This window comes from Azolla caroliniana, unplaced genomic scaffold (genome assembly GCF_043228905.1).
Source record: "Azolla caroliniana isolate FFs.n. ecotype wild unplaced genomic scaffold, voAzoCaro1.0.p SCAF_15, whole genome shotgun sequence".
In the NCBI taxonomy this organism is placed as follows: domain Eukaryota; kingdom Viridiplantae; phylum Streptophyta; class Polypodiopsida; order Salviniales; family Salviniaceae; genus Azolla; species Azolla caroliniana.
Window position 1 is genome coordinate 8,001,278 of NW_028230450.1, and position 16,314 is coordinate 8,017,591.

Below are 16,314 nucleotides of genomic sequence, written 5' to 3' on the forward strand. Positions count from 1 at the left end.
TAGTTTTGATGTCTTGGGGGCTTTTGGAGAGGACCTCTTGTTTGATGGGGCTTTGCTCAGTGATCGAGGACTCGACCACATTTTCGTCATGGTTCGGTAAGGAAACGTCTATTCGCAACTGTTCTAAAGCAAGCTCTGCCGCATGTCGGGATTCCACCCGAGTCTAAGGTTTGTCTCTTCATGATGTTGTCTCTTTGCTGCCTTGTCGGCTAGACGACATCCATTTCCCAATGTTCTCTGTGTACTCACAGATCGACCAGGCATGCCAAAAGTGCTACCGTGTTTGGTAACACAATGTCGAATATCTGATCCTTTGTCTATTCGATTCAAGGTCTTGTGTTCAAGGAAAAGGGTTAGCACCGCTTCGAATCGTTCGAAGATTCCAAACGGTATGCATTTAGCGTATGAATCGAACAGAGAATGATTGCGCGACTGTGGAGATGACCCGAGCCGGCTACAATTGACTAGTTACACAACGTTTACACAGAACATGGAAGACTCAACACAATGAAATTATGACACAATATTTTACTCAGAGTATCAGGGGAAAAGAGAATTCTATTAAAAATGCAATGATACAGTATAGTTCAACCCCCTTACAAGCTTTCCATGGTCCCTTTTACTAAAGGAACTATACTCAGTTCCTATCCTTGTACCAAAAGGGGCGCTACCATGGGTTGGGATAGCCAATCCCAAGAGGTAGTCCCAATAGACTACCCAAACAACTAGTCCAATGACCATATCTTGGCCTATGCAAGGAGGAGACCCTCCTCATTTTTGCTGATTCTTAATCAGATTTGAGTTCTACTCTCTCTCATTGTGATCTTGAACACTCTGTAGCCCCTCATTATCTTTTGGTTTGTCCCAACATTGGGGCTATTGGAATCTTGTATCTCTTTCTTACAATATAAATAACCTTTTTGTTCCAATTCTCTTTGTCCCAACCCACTCGTGTTTTTGTGCGTTTCGAGACCCCCATAACCTAGGGGCATAACAATGAATGTGCTTGTTTGGAGGGTCATGTTAGGCGGGATCGCATTGGTTGGTTTTGATAACAGTTTCTTTTGTATAATGGTTTCTATAACACCCAATTGCAAGGGCTATTTGGGATTTGATATTCTAAATTTGGATTGGAGATCCACAATGACTGCGTATCGATGGGGGCTTTGGCTTTGGCTATTCGACCACCTGTCATCACACTCTTAGAAGGTGGTGTTTCCTTTATCAAGTCCAGCAACTTTGTGGCATAACTAGTGCAACTGTAAAAGTTTTCTTTTTTGTTCGATGGGTAAAGTGGAGTTTGGTTCAACATGTTTGGCATTTTGCAACACATGTTGATACTAGCGAATCATGGAATTCTCGTATCTTCGACATGCAAACGAGATGGCATCGGGTGAGTAGTCAGTCATAGAGGTTATGACAACCGTCGAACCAACCAAGTAAGTAAGTCATCACCAAGGGTCACAGAAAACATATCGTGTTCATGTAACAAACGGTTCATTTTGTGTAAGGGCCTCCCTCCCTCCCTCATGCTTTTGGGATTTGGTGTGTGTGTGTGTGTGTGTGTGTGTGTGTGTGTGTGTAGAAGGAAGGTAGTGAGTGGAAGGATGGATGGATGAATGAATGAAGGAGCCGGAGGAACTCCCCCCCCCTCTCCCCTCCCCTCCCCTCTTTCGGACCTCCAGCCCCAGCCCCAGCCCCAGCCCGAGAAAGAGAAAGAGAAAGAGAAAGAGAAAGTGGGAGAGAAGGGAAGGAAAGGCGACCGATCCCCCCCCCCCCCCCTCCTCTCTCTCTCTGTCTCGCTGTGTCTCCTTCCTTCTTCTTTTGTGGCGATCGCTCAGGGTCAAACCAAACCTTCTTCTTCTTCTTCTTCTTCTTTCTTCTTCCTCATGAGAGAGAGAGAGAGAGAGAGAGAGAGCTGTTTTGCTGATTCCATGGCCCTAGTAGGCTTTCTGCTCACACGCTTCTCTGTCTTCATCGGCTTCCGCAGAGCCTGGGCTAACAACTCAGCGTTCAGGCCCAATCTCAATATTATTATTAGTGTTGTTGCTGCTTGAATCTTTTCTCTCTCTCTCTCTCTCTCTCTCTCTCTCTCTCTCTCTCAGCTTCTTCATCCATCCATCCATCCATCCATCCATCCATCCTTGGAGGTTCAACAAGGATGATGTATTTCATCCAGATCGCTCAAACAACCACAGAAGACAAAGCCTCGCACATTAAGCACCAGCACCAGCACCAGCACCTCCACGTCTTTTCTCCTCCTCCTCCTCCTCCTCCTCCTATTCCTTCTTCTTCTTCTTCTTCCTCAACTGCGCTTCTTCTCAGGGATTCCCTACAAATCAGGCTTCTGCCCCTCGGGGGACACACCAATCACTCTTATAATTAAAGGTACCTTATTTTGCAGCCAGGTTTCAGGGTTTGAATGGAGGTGGTTGCAGAGATTGAACAGAGACAGGAGGAGGATGGAAGAGGAGGATGGAATCTTTCGTCATCAGGGCGTCATGCTTTCAGAGCTTATGTTCCATCTTCTTCTTCTTCTTCTCACACAGATCGTTCTCAGCTCCTCACCACACGACGCCCCCCTCGCCTTCTTGTTGACCACCCAGTAAGTCTCCCTTCTTCCATCCCTCGTTCATGATTTCATTCTTCTTCTTTCATTTTCTCTTGCTGAAATTTGATGTGTATTTGAGAAGAGGTCCAGGTATGGTTTCAAGCAGGGTATGTAATGCAACTCAATATGTCCATTGAGAGCGAGACATTGATTTTGCTTCCTCTATAAGCTGTTCCTTTCTTTCCGATTTATCATTTGGCTTGTAGATTGTGTAGAAGATCACTAGGATTATGGTCGGAACCATAAGAGACTTATGATTGTGAGTCCTTTGCATGAATTATAGAAAGACATTTGGTTTAGGATTATTATTTAGTTTCTCGATTGTTCCCAGAAGCTTAAGAGGAAAATTAGAAATTGCTGAAAGCATATCAAAGCTAGGATTTTGCTTCCTTCTGGATGTTATTAGAGACTTTTTGGTTTCAGATAAGTTTTCTTGCCTCTATATGGTGGGGAAGCCAACTGTGGACATCTTTAAAGCATATGAAAGCTGCAATTCCCTCATCTTTATTCTAGGATTCATAATGACTGGTTTGATTTCGGGTTGTTTGTTGGGATCATAGATTGTGGTGAAACTTACAAAGGATATTGTTGAAACATATCAAAGTTGTCATTCATCGTTCGCGTACTCAGAGGCTTATAATCCACCTAAACGATATTTGACCAATCCGTCAAATCCTGTATCAAATGGAGGGCTTGATAACGAGAACTCTGATCTCATTCTTGCTGTGAATGGTGTCCTTATTAATGGAGATACAAACCACAGGTTAGTGATGGTCTTTCACGAAGTCTCTGTAATGGGTAAGTAAGATAGTATATCTAAATCATCTATTGGCATGCAGATATATCATAAAAGAACTACTAGGCCAGGGTACATTTGGACAGGTTGCCAAATGCTGGGCAGAACAGATGGAATCTTTTGTTGCAGTGAAGATCATAAAAAATCAGCCAGCATATAGACAACAAGCACTTGTAGAAATCTCAATCTTAAATATGGTATACTTTCAAAGGATGTCACGTTGTCAGGACCGTAGTGTAATTGTTTTCTTGAAAATTTTAAAAAATCTTAAAACTAAGATGGGGAAAACTTTTCTGGATGCAGCTGAATGAAAAATATGATCCTGAGGATAGGAACCACATAGTTCGGATTATTGAACATTTTGTGCATCAGGAGCATCTTTGTATTGTGTTTGAGATGCTTGGTATGAACCTGTAAGTTTCTTGATACCAAACTTTCTCGCATTAAAAGTAACAGTGCTTCTGCACTGGAAATATCTTTGTAATGTCGAGGGAGGGCTAACCAACCTTTGCACTCTAATATCTCCAGATTTGAACTCCTCAAAGCCAATAGTCTTAAGGGATTATCTTTGAACCTCATTCGAAATTTCACCAAACAGGCAAGATTGAATCATTTCCGGAAACAAGCATGTTATGCGCGCATTATGTGATTCTGCTTTACAAATGATGCTGCACACAATGATTTTATACATGTGAATCTACGTGCTTATCTTGTCTTGCAGATCCTGACGGCTCTGTCAGTTCTCCGTGACGCTAGTGTAATACATTGTGATCTAAAGCCAGAGAATATTCTTCTCACAACCCGGTTTGCATTATTTTTGTTTATTAAAGTTGATTACGGTCCTGTTTATACTTCTTCTTATCTTTCTGATCATTGTTGCAGCTTGGAATCTGCTGAACTCAAACTTATTGATTTTGGATCAGCATGCAGGGAATTCAGGACAGTTTATTCTTACATCCAGGTACAGATTTATGCCTCTTTGAATATAGAACCAGAAATCTTATCCTCACTGTAACTGATGGTGATGGTGTATGGCAGAGCCGATTCTATAGATCTCCTGAAGTGGTTATTGGTCATGAGTATCCTAATTCAGGCAGTGTATAGTATAGGGACTCTATTTGTGTTTGTCTTCACAATATTTCACTAATTAAAGCTCTTTATAGTTTTATGCTTTTTTAATATGTTGCACTTATTTCTGAGAATGTTCACGATGTACTTCTTTGTTAATGTAGGTAAATGTATGCAAATGCTTGTTTTTAAAAACCCAAAGGAATATATTCATGTCTTGCAGTAAAGGTGAAAGCAAAACTCAAATGAATATGAAGAACTGCAATCAGTCTTTTCTTGCTGGCATAATCTGGCTTCTTCCAGATCATTGAAGAAACTTGACCTTTTATTAGATCAATTTTTTGAGCAGGTGGCTCCATTTAAGAAAATAAAGATAGGGATAACTCCATTGCTATAAAAACTATTCACTTGTCACCTGGAATTCTGAAATTTCACTTTTAACTATTCTCATTCTACCTGATGTTTGACAGTAGTGGTATTTTGTACATTGTTTTTATGAAGAAAAGGCTGCTTTGAGCTCATCTAATGTGTTTGTTGAGGAAGCTTCTTGAGAATTTGAGACCTTGACTTAATAGAAGATATACGACTGCAATCGATATGTGGTCGTTTGGATGTGTTGCTGCAGAGCTCTTTTTGGGCTTACCTTTATTTCCAGCACAATCTCAATATGATCTCCTACAGCGCATGATTAAGATTCTTGGGTGAGCTACTTGTGCACTCTTTTCGTCAATCAAATATGCTAGTTTTAGCTACTGTAAGTGTATGAAATCCTGAAATATAGATGTTCCAGTTAAAGTTCTCTTGTACAATTCTCCTGATACTATGGATAACTTTTGAAGGCTTTGAACTTTCTGTTATGTAAGTCTTCCCGGCCATTAGTTATTGCTGCCTGGCTTTAGTAATTAGGCTTCGTGTTAGGGGTGGGCTTGATTGATGCGAACTTTTATACTGGGGATGTCCTTTGTTGAAACTCGTCAAGCATAAGGCAGCACATTACTTTCCAGCAAATAGAACATCCTCATAGTGTAGGGAAACCATGGTTCTTGCAGCCTAAAATGGAAGGAGCGTTTCAGTTATTTTTTGTATCTTGAGAAGTTGACAATTCTGGTGTACATCTTGGATCAAATTCCTGAAACTTCGTTTGTGATAGATATGGTCATGGTGTGGCAAAAATTTAACTTCATTAATTGACGTAATGAAAATGATAACAATTTACTGCATGGCCTTTCACACATGCAGCGTAGTGATGCTGAGGATATAAGCATGGTAGATCAATGTGGCAAAGAAAGAAAGATTTACTGATGTCTTTCATGAAGGCTAAAATGGCCTATGACATCAAATGGGTGATTACATCTTATTTACTGATGTCTTTCATGAAGGCTAAAATGGCCTATGACATCAAATGGGAGATTACATCTTAAAATGTTATCTGAACTTTGAGAAATAAACGAAAAAGAAGAAAGAAAATGAAAACTAAGGAAAGGTAAGAAAAATAAGGAAAGAAAGAAGGCACATTTAGGTTGATACACCAAATCTATACATATGGTATATCTATGGGGAAAAAGGGGTTGAACCCCTCCTACTCTAAAGTGAAGAGATTCAACAAGACCACTTGAATATATAGTCATCAAATGGGAGATTACATCTTAAAATGTTATCTCAACTTTGAGCAATAAACGAAAAAGAAGAAAGAAAATGAAAACTAAGGAAAGGTAAGAAAAATAAGGAAAGAAAGAAGCCACATTTAGGTTGATACACCAAATCTATACATATGGTATATTTATGGGGAAAAAGGGGTTGAACCCCTACTCTAAAGTGAAGAGATTCAACGAGACCACTATATAGTCATCATACCATTTCATAAATTTTGATCCCATATGCCCCCCCTCCCCCATTGCATATATAAATGGCATTTCGTGTCTGAAGGAAACACAGAAACATCCATGAAGCGATGTTTCGTGCATACTTATAATATATAGTCATCATTCTATTTCATAAATTTTGATCCCATATGCCCCCCCCCTCTCCCATTGTATATAAATGGCATTTCGTGTCTGAAGGAAACACAAACATCCATGAAGCAATGTTTCGTGCATATATATAATTTTGATAAAAGAAAAAGTTTACCAATAAAATTTAAACGTCTCCATAATACTTTGGAACCCATAAATTGGGATTAGATTAGATTAGATGTTTGTGTCATGTCCTGTCATTATATGAGTTAAATAATGTTTATTTGTGCTTTATCTCAATGTGTGTTCAACATTACGTAACTTTCCTTGTTTTAGAGATAAGCCACCTGACCATATTCTCCGAAATGCAAAGAATACAAGCAAGTATTTCAAGCACACAGGAGGATCATCTCGGCACAGTGACTTAGGAGGACAGTATTCTACTTACCAGTTTTTGACTCCAGAGGAGTATGAATCTGTGAGTTCTTTTTACTTATTGCGGTGCTAAATATTTGGAAACCTAGATTTCAGGTCCTCCGCGAAGTAATCAATATTATCTCAGAGCCAGTCAGCTTTCTAAGTGTGTCTAAAACATCTTTGCAGAGGGAGAAAGCCAAACCAGTTCTAGGGAAACATTACTTTGGTGAAGATGGGGATTTAAAACAAATAATCATGGGCTATCATATGAAAAGAGGGATGCCTTCAGAAGAAATAGAGAAAGGTTTGAATCTATATATTGCTTTGAGTCTAATTTGTAATAGCCAGGTTTAAGTTTGTACATTTGCAGAACGGCATAAACGGCTTGTTTTCATGGATTTCCTCCGAGGCTTAGTTCACTTTGATCCTCTAAAGCGATGGACACCACAACAGGTAATCCTGGGTGGTCTGTCTTCAATCTTGTAGGCTTTTTATGGATTGATTTGACTTTTGTGCATTAATATATAAGATAGGGACAGAAACCATTGTAGCACATGGCATATAGCCATAATGGTCAAGGTTTCATAAACCCAAAATCTGTCCTAAAAAGTGGCCAAGCCTTTCAAGAATTTTATTACTTGCAAGACACCCTATAGAAATATATATCGTTGTATTTTGTTTGAGACTTATTTGTGGCCAGGTATATTTTGTTCTCATTATCTGATGCTTTTTCTTTAACAGGCAGCACAGCATCCATTTGTTACGGAGGAACCATTTATGGGTTCGTTTCAACCACCTTCTGAAGCCCCACGAATGGTAATTATGAAGGCATCAACTGTCTGGATGATTAATTATACAAGTTTTCATTTCTCCTAGCTATCATCAGTAAAGATTGATTGTTATATTTATTGTTGGTTCCAGCCCATCCATCAGGGAATGGTTGTAGACCATAATCCAGTTTCAGGCCATTGGTTTGGTGCAGGACTTTCACTTCAGGTTGTTTATCTTGATTCTATTATTTCACCTTGCAGGCACAGTAAATGAAGCTTTGACATTATTTTCTTTGCCAGATTGTGTGATGGCAGTGGTCCATTAAATATCTCTTGTACATTTATTTATATTATTGTTCTTGAAATACCTTTTATAGGCTAATCCTACTATTTTGCAATTTGGGAGTCCACAATACCATGGGCACAACCTATCCTATGGGAGCAGCTACGGTAGTGTTGGAAGCTATGGGAGCTTTGGTGATGGAAATGGTGGACATGGCAATAGTTTTGGAAGTTATGGTGATCCTTCAGGTGTATACATGAACCACCGGACACTCTCTGCCATGGTTAATCCTGGCTTTGGAATCAGTCCAGATCCTAGGCGCAGAATGGCTCATATGCCTGTGAATCATGCTTTGGGACATGCATATTTGGGGTTTAGCCCTTCAACCAGCTCATATATGCCAATGTCCTTGGGTGTAAGTCCCTCTAATTTCACTCCTCCAAGCTCTCACTTCCAGCATTCTCCTGGCTCCCCATCAACTGGATCTCCAAGAGGGTTTGGTCCCACCTCTCCAGCAAGGGGCGGTGCCCTAGGTAAAGCGGCAGCTTTGGGACAATATAGCAAGCGAATGGGTTGGGGATCGCCTGGATCGGGTACAAATCCAACTAGTGGAAATCGTAGTGCAGTTGCTGATAGCCCTACTTTCTGGCATGGTGGCCATCAAAATTCACCTTCAGGGAATGTTGAATCTCTTTCCAGTCCTCATGCTGAATCTCCTGTCCAGAGCAGCCAACTGGCTTCACCTCGCGGTTCATCTTATCATGCATCACAATTCAAACCCAGAAGTTCAAATCAAGCTTCTAAACATGCAAACTTTCTGCCAGCAAGTGCAGTAGTAATGCCGAAGATTCAATCAGCTTTAGTAGGTGGAGGCGACACATCACCACCATCTACTTCTGGTGATTTTAATCCTGAGTACAGGTATGACAGACATCCTCATTGCTCGAGACGTTTTGGGGTGAGAAATACTATGTTTCTGCTCTGAATCTTATGTCATAATGCAGTGAGGAGTTGCTATTTGAGCATGATGGAGGGGAGACTTTAGGTACCAATCTTGGTGCTACATCAAGCTCACTAGGAGCAATGGCTGGTGACGTGCATTTTCCTGGTTCCCTTAACCTAGATGATCAAGCCACAAGAATGCATATGCCTCTACAGGAGGGATTGCAGTTTGCTGTTTTAAGGTAAAATCATCAACCAAATCACAATTGTGCTCTCTAATGGGTGCTAACTTATATTTATACTTGGAACTCATTCTAGACAAGGTGGTATGCTGGTGGAGAGCAATCCACATGTTTTCCCAAACTATGCATGGAGTTTAGCTAGGCCACCACACCATGGTCATCACTTCAACCAGATATCTCCTAGTAGACTTGGGCAGCAATCAGCGCAATCATTTCCTCATCTGCATCAGCAGCACCAAACACAGTACCAGCCCAGTTCCAATCAATGGGAAGCACTTTCACATAACCAATACCATCCTCAGGGTAAGGCAGCACTTAAATCAAATGAATGTATATGATTTTCTATGTTTCTTAAAGACCATTCATTTCACATGATTTTTGTCGTGTCCTCTCATATTTTTAAACAGGCCAGAGAAATGGATCATTGAGTGTCGCCTTCCCCTCCCCTTTTCCTAGAAAAGATTGAAGGATGGATTCATAGCTAGTCTTATAGGATGTGTTCTTCAATCCCTTTGGGGAATTCAATTATATGAAAAGCCATTAATTCTTAGCAGCTTGAAAAAATTGTGAGCAAGCTCCATAATTGTCAAAATTTCAGAGCAATCTTCAATATAGGATAATGCAGTGAATGGCCGGTTGTCTTGGGTGCACTGAATAGAACAAGAAGCAGATGCAGTTGCAAAGCTTGCCAGTCTTTTAACAATGGCATGCCAGACTGCTACATTCTTCGGTTCCATCTTTTCCAGTTAGTTTCTTCCCTGCATCAGCAGCAGACTTCAGGCTTGGTTAAAGCACAAAACTAGAAATGAAGTGCTTTTTAGCTCCAGAAACTTCCCAGCCTATTTATAAGAAAACGCAGACTTCAGCTACTATTACAACTGTTACTAGGGCAATCTGATGGTTATAAGAGTTGCTATGCTGATCTATATAATCATGGATGGATTCTGGGGATAACAACTAAAATGAAGTAAAGTGTCCAGAAGGGCTCTTCATTTGTGAAAGGAATCAATGCAAAACTATTATATTCTATAATATCGAGCGCTGAATTGCTCTTTCAGCAGTGTTTCATCAGGTCAGTGAATGGAACTTCTCTTTCGACAGATTATCATACAGCCCTATGAAGTCATTCTATGTCATTCAAACCTGATATGCTGGAATCATGGACGGATCATTCTCTCATGCTTCGAGTGTTTGGAATATGTATGGTTCCATGGTCATCTTGGAGAACTTCTCTAAGTGTTTGTATTCTATATATTGGCGCACGAGTGGGGTTTCCCATTATTTGTATACCAAATAATATTGTGATGATGCATTGGCTATTTCCATATTTTCATGTTATGAACCTTGGGATACATACCTGTGCACATAACAATACGATGCATTTTCTACTCAACTTTGCAGTGAAGAATATTTTAAAATTTCTGAAAGGCTTCAGTGAGAGCTGTCTTCAATTATGCTGCCTCCCGTCCACAAAGGAAATCCTGTTTTTAAAGCATGAAGTTCACCATATGTTAAAAAGTGAACCTGTTTTTTTAATATCATTACTTTGCCAACCACCAAGGCTTTTTAACACAAATAGAGTATAAATCTTGTTTTTAACCTCTTAGCTTTTTAGCATGATAACCATTTAATCCTAATGTTCTTTCTTAGGCATCAATTGTTTCAAATAAAGCAAGTCTCTTCCTAGCCTTTGAAACCTTAGTAATAACCAAAATTGTGCTTGAATGCTAACAGTGACCGCGAAGGTTTTGGAATGGATTGCTACGGTATGAGAACTTCAATGTGGTCATCTGTAAATGTGTTTTCATAGATGTGGCAATAGTTATACGGGAGGTTGTAGTTTGTGTCAGGAATATCTATCTAATGTGTCTCCTCTTTGAATGGAAGGACATTCATTTCTGAATGAAATCTTTGCTCATCATGAGGTTGCAAATTGGTTTATTGAAGACTAGATGATAGCTATGTTCAGGAATTGAATCTTTGTACCTTAATTTAGGTGATGTAAAGCTTCAAGAGGTCAACTGATTTCCTTACTGCATGCTTATTGCTCTTTGATCTGATGGTAACGTTGTTCTTTTTTTAGTTGTAGCATAAAAAAGTCTCTAGGTAGGTAGTTCACGCAATCAATCATAACTTTAGGTAAAAACTAAGACAAAAAAATAAGAGTTCATAACTACTAATATCTGATGATTGATGCTTGATCTATTTTCATACTTATATCTTACAAGCTTTTTGCACTAGATTTCTATTTGTTTTGTTATATCTTTATTGAGCTAGTAGTGTACATTAAATTAATAAAACTAGATCTTATGTAATAAACATAGCTCACACAATCATAACCAATGTGAACACGTCTACAGGAATATCCACCAAGAATTGATTAAATCAGACATTTTGCTTGCAGTAATCTCTCCTTTGTGTTACATTAATAAATACCATCTGATAATTTCAGCTAGCTAGAAGGCCATGTCATTTTTATTTATCTTGAACCATCCTGGTTACAAATATGAAATTTATTCAAGAAAATACACAACACCACACAATTATCCATTCATTTTATACCATGTTGGAAATGAACAAAGAGGATCTTGAAAAATGACAATGGCAACCTAATTTCTGGCATTTCACTCTTGGCATAAATGAGTAAATCTTACAACATGATTGACTGATCCATTCAGTTACATGTAACCCATATCTTGGGCCTCTACCAATATCCTTGTTAGTGATGATACAAACAAGTAGTCTACCAATATTATCCACTGTGGAGAGGATCATCACCCAGTGCACACAGATGGGAAAACAACATTTGATTATCTTTTTGACAAAGAATGGACCAGTCACCTGGCAATTATATGGTCAGCAGAAACCAATCCCGCATCGTTCTGAGTACAACATTAGTCATGGATTTCAACATGCAATCCATTTCTAAAGTGTTAAAGCACCTCCTTCACTTAAAAGTATTAACTAAAATCCCTATAATAATACCTTCTCTTAATACAAGGTATATACATCATTGGTAGAGAGAGCACATAATCCATGTGCTAATCTGACCACAAGTTCAATAACAAAAAATTTATTCTAGGAAAAGGGTCATTTAGGGGCATAAAATCATCTCATCAAAAGTTGAACAGACAAAAGGAGATGCGATTTGCAATCAAAATCAGAGAAAAGTAAGAGCAAGGAAATAAACATGATTAACGACGCATTAAGAGTAAAAGAAAGTCTAGAAACCAACAGTGCAAATTATGCAACTGGAAGAGCTTTATTAAGGCATAAAACATTATCATTCATTGCTTTTCAAAGAGTTTTTAAATTAATGGAAAGGCAGCTATCCACAGGGACGGTATGATGCCATTGCATTAAAATAAGTCTTGTGGCACGGTACAGAAGACATCATTCCCGAGTCACCCATTTCATTTCACTTAATCCATTTGACCATCATATAAATTGAGTCTTAGAAAAAACCCTCTTTAACAGTAACAGCTTTGGACAAAGCCCTCAACTATTCCTCTCAGACTCTAGCATCATCATTTGCATTTCAACTTCTTCCGGATGGCTTAATTATTTCTTGATATCTGAGTGAAAGTCCAAATTTCAATACAATGGCAATCAATTTTTTCCACATAAAACATGATTGATAATCTACCCTTGAGACTTGGTGAAAGAAAGTATCCACACATTTTCAATATCCATAAGCGTTTTTAATCAAATCTCTTTCTATGCTTTATATTATTGAACCCTTTCCTCGGTAAACAGTACAAATAGAAAAGGGTACATGGCATCTAAGTTAATTCAACCTGTTGAGATCAAAACCTGTTAATTCAATCTTTTCATGTAAAAGCATAGCCTGAAAAACTCCTGCACTACATTTCACATTAGCACACTTTGTCATGGACTTCAAACAGTATTGACTAACTGATATATACTATTAACCAGCATCCTTTCCTTGCCACACTTGATAACATCGAAGGGAACCTGTAAACAAAGCTAACAATTAGATCTAAACATAGGATTACTCCATAGAATCATGGAAACCTCAAACCTGCATCTAATAGACATGAGCACTTCCTGCTTTTTGAAGGCTAACTAAAAAAATGAAGCTCTCCATTCAAATAATCACACCATGCATGCACAACAAGGACACTCAAACACATTACACAATAAACAAAACACAAACACATACACACACATTCACATACACATCCACGCACACATTAGTGTACAAAAAGATATATGCATACATATACACATATATACAGACAGACAGACATGTACATGTACATGTATGTACGTATATTATGTATGCGTATATGTAAGAAACTAAATCTAAAACTTCAAAACTTGCAATGAATAGGTCATCCTCAAAAACCAGCAAACCTGCACAAAATCAAATTACATGTGAGCTACATACAAAGTAGCTGCCACACCAGCACAAAAAGGAGGGACTCATATGGAAACATTTAGGCAAAAGATTACCTGCACATTATTGTTGATATCCATCACCGTTCTCATCATTAGAATGCCGTTGCCCATCTCGCTCTCGATTCCATTGTTCAATTTTTGCTCTCCTTTCAGCACTTCCTTCCCTAACAGGACTTTTATGTGACCTATGACCCCTATCTTCTTCTTCAGGTCTCCTATATCGCCGCCCATTTCTTTCATGTCTATGACCATCTGCATCACTGTGCCTATAACCTCGGCCTCCACTGTAAGAATGACGATGGTCATCATGATACCTTTCTCGTATTGGACTTCGGCTCCTGCTTCGGCTATTATAGCTGCTATGCTTTCTATAACTTCTAAATAGCTTTCTCCGCAGCTCCCTTCTCAAAAAAAGAAAGCCTTGTATTGTAGCTCATCAACACTACTTTCTTTTGCAGAAAGAAGAAATGGCAAGGAGATGGAGGCAGAAAAGAAGACTCAATTACCTGCTTATCTGTTTTAAATGCATAAAGTTGCAATAACCTTCTCTGTTGCAACAATTTTCCTCATACTGCCTGCACGTGGCTTCTCTGAAGTCTGTTACTGGAGAGAATTCGACAACAATAGGCCGCCCTGCACCCAATAGGATAACTTGATCGATGGGTACTCAATTCTAGCTTCTAGTGTTCAGGAAACCAGTTTCTAAAGTTTCTATTAAAATCCTGTACATTTCTGGTTCTCCTAGTTTCATACATAAATAAATAAATAATTTGAGCTTGAGGACAAGCAAATACCAGCATAAAATCGCCCTGTCATCCCTCGTAAAGCTGCTGCTGCCTGATCTTCCTCTCGAAAATGAGCATATACATTACCAATCTGCATACCCATTTAATCCAATTATGGATTGTTTTTCATGTAAAGAAAGCCCCAAGCATTGATAAAATATATACATACATATGTGTGTGTGAGCACTCACCATATGATCAGCCATGTTGTCGCATACATTCAAGTTCTCCAGCTCACCAAACTTGCTAAGTTCTTCAAAAATGTCTTCATAGAAATCCTGAAGGGAAGGGGGGGATCAAAGTCAGGAACCTTATGAAGCATATAATGCCAACATATGCACGGGAACACGATAGGAAAAACAGTCATTTTGTCACAAGAAGTTGAAGAGGAGTCCTATAAAAGCAAGTTCAACCGAGATGCCTGTCAAAATTTTCATCTTTGCGGATGGAAATATTCAGAAAGGGAACAAATTACAGAAGCATATATGGAGGTATGATAATCTCTCATAATTTCGTATATGGAAAATAAAATACTGTGAGTGTAAGTAAGATGGAAGCATTTACACACGGGAATGGCAATATGCAGATTTTATACAGAAAATCATCCCATAAAGCCATAGTATTTTTTTCTCTCATAGGTTTGGGACCATTCTCTTCGAAAAATCTAAATATTGGTAATATTCTTCTCAAGATTTTCCGAAGTGCAAAAGCCAACATATTAAGTTACATAAGCAAGATTCTCTGGCTCATTATCATATTGCTTGTTGTTAATGTGAGGATTCCAGATGCGAGAGTGAGCATGGCGGAAGAATGCACACGCTAAAACAAGAAGAAGGAAGTCGAAATTTTGCAATTTGGCGTTTGTTAAGTTGAGTTGAGTTGAGTTGTTGTGGAGGGAGAATAAAGAAGAATAGGAAATACCTCAAAATGCTCCTGGATCTTGTGAGGATCCATGGTTGTGTTGGGGAGTTCGATGCCGAGAGCAGTGGTGTAGTCAGGGCGTTGGTACATGTTGGAGAAGAGGAGTGTGGGGCTGACGGAGGGGCGGTTGTGGATGCGAGAGCAACGGTCTCCATGCCGGCATGCCCCGATCTTGAAGTAGAAGGGGCAATTCACGCGGTCCTTCTCCGTGCCAAAGATGGATGCCAAGTGCTCCGCCATTCAATCAATTAATTGCCAAGTGCTCCCCTCCTGTAAACTAACTAAAAACTCTAAAGAAGAAGATGAGAGCAGACTGCCCAACTCCGCCCCAACTCCACCCCACCCCACCCCACCCCAGAGGAGGGATGGAAACCAAAGAAGACGAGAAGATATATATGTATACGTATATGTATATGTATATGTATGTCTGACGTTCGTAGCGAGCAAGTTGGAAGTGGGGAGAGGGAGGAAAGAAGAGAAAAGAAAAGAAAAAGGGAAGAAGGAAGGCGTCTCTGCCGGCCTGCCTCTGTTTGTCTTAGTATTATGTATATGTAGTACTTCTCCTCTGTTTTTAGGGCCTGACTTACCATTAACAAAACAATTTCTTCTTCTTTTTAAACCTACTCCCTCTCTCTCTCTCTCTCTCTCTCTCTCTACCACCACCACCACCACCACCACCACCACTACATACTATGTACTACATTTTCTTTCCTTCCTTCTTTCTCCATGCCTCCTTTTGACTATGAACCATAACGATATGGATACGCCTCGACAAGCTCCCCATTTGGAGTTCCATATTCCCCATGACTAATGAGCCTCCACATTCCACAAGGTTCTAGTGAGAGAGTGTGTGTTTTAGTGAGTTAATGAAGACACAGAGTGACCTTATAAAAAGCACCCTCCTCCTACTTTGTAATAGTCGGTTAATCTCCTTTGTAATACTCGTATCGTTGTAATTGTTCTCCACTTCTTGGTAATACATACATCCATCTTGAGTACTTCATTTTTCTATCTACCTATCTAGATTGTGTTTCTCTTCTCTCCTCTCCTCTCCTCTTTCCACACACACACAACACAACACAAATCCTTAATCTATTCCACTGCA

The 16,314-nt window shown here is 39.4% G+C and overlaps 2 protein-coding genes across 4 annotated transcripts; one reads left to right on the forward strand and one right to left on the reverse strand.

Annotated features, from left to right (window-relative positions):
• Positions 1-2,204: 2,204 nt before the first annotated feature.
• On the forward strand, positions 2,205-10,502 carry LOC147854524 (dual specificity protein kinase YAK1 homolog). 2 transcript variants are annotated; one of them, XM_087330950.1, is made up of 18 exons: positions 2,205-2,605; positions 3,172-3,374; positions 3,451-3,604; positions 3,711-3,820; positions 3,936-4,005; positions 4,129-4,211; positions 4,290-4,368; positions 4,446-4,486; positions 5,051-5,176; positions 6,764-6,905; positions 7,031-7,148; positions 7,215-7,297; positions 7,586-7,660; positions 7,766-7,840; positions 7,992-8,818; positions 8,902-9,081; positions 9,158-9,384; positions 9,489-10,502. In XM_087330950.1, the coding sequence occupies exons 1-18, from the start codon at positions 2,423-2,425 to the stop codon at positions 9,545-9,547; spliced, it is 2,835 nt and encodes a 944-aa protein (XP_087187076.1). In that variant the 5' UTR covers positions 2,205-2,422; the 3' UTR covers positions 9,548-10,502. The 2 variants fall into 2 exon arrangements, with proteins under 2 accessions (XP_087187076.1, XP_087187077.1); XM_087330951.1 differs by having other exon boundaries at positions 2,206-2,605; positions 5,054-5,176.
• A 2,213-nt stretch (positions 10,503-12,715) lies between these two features.
• On the reverse strand, positions 12,716-15,479 carry LOC147854525 (splicing factor U2af small subunit B-like). 2 transcript variants are annotated; one of them, XM_087331371.1, is made up of 6 exons: positions 15,210-15,479; positions 14,480-14,566; positions 14,298-14,379; positions 14,010-14,136; positions 13,558-13,904; positions 12,716-13,056 (listed from the first exon to the last, which is right to left on the reverse strand). In XM_087331371.1, exons 1-5 carry the CDS (start codon positions 15,447-15,449, stop codon positions 13,565-13,567), a joined length of 876 nt encoding a protein of 291 aa, XP_087187497.1. In that variant the 5' UTR covers positions 15,450-15,479; the 3' UTR covers positions 12,716-13,056; positions 13,558-13,564. The 2 variants fall into 2 exon arrangements, with proteins under 2 accessions (XP_087187497.1, XP_087187496.1); XM_087331370.1 differs by having other exon boundaries at positions 12,716-13,458.
• Positions 15,480-16,314: the final 835 nt, after the last annotated feature.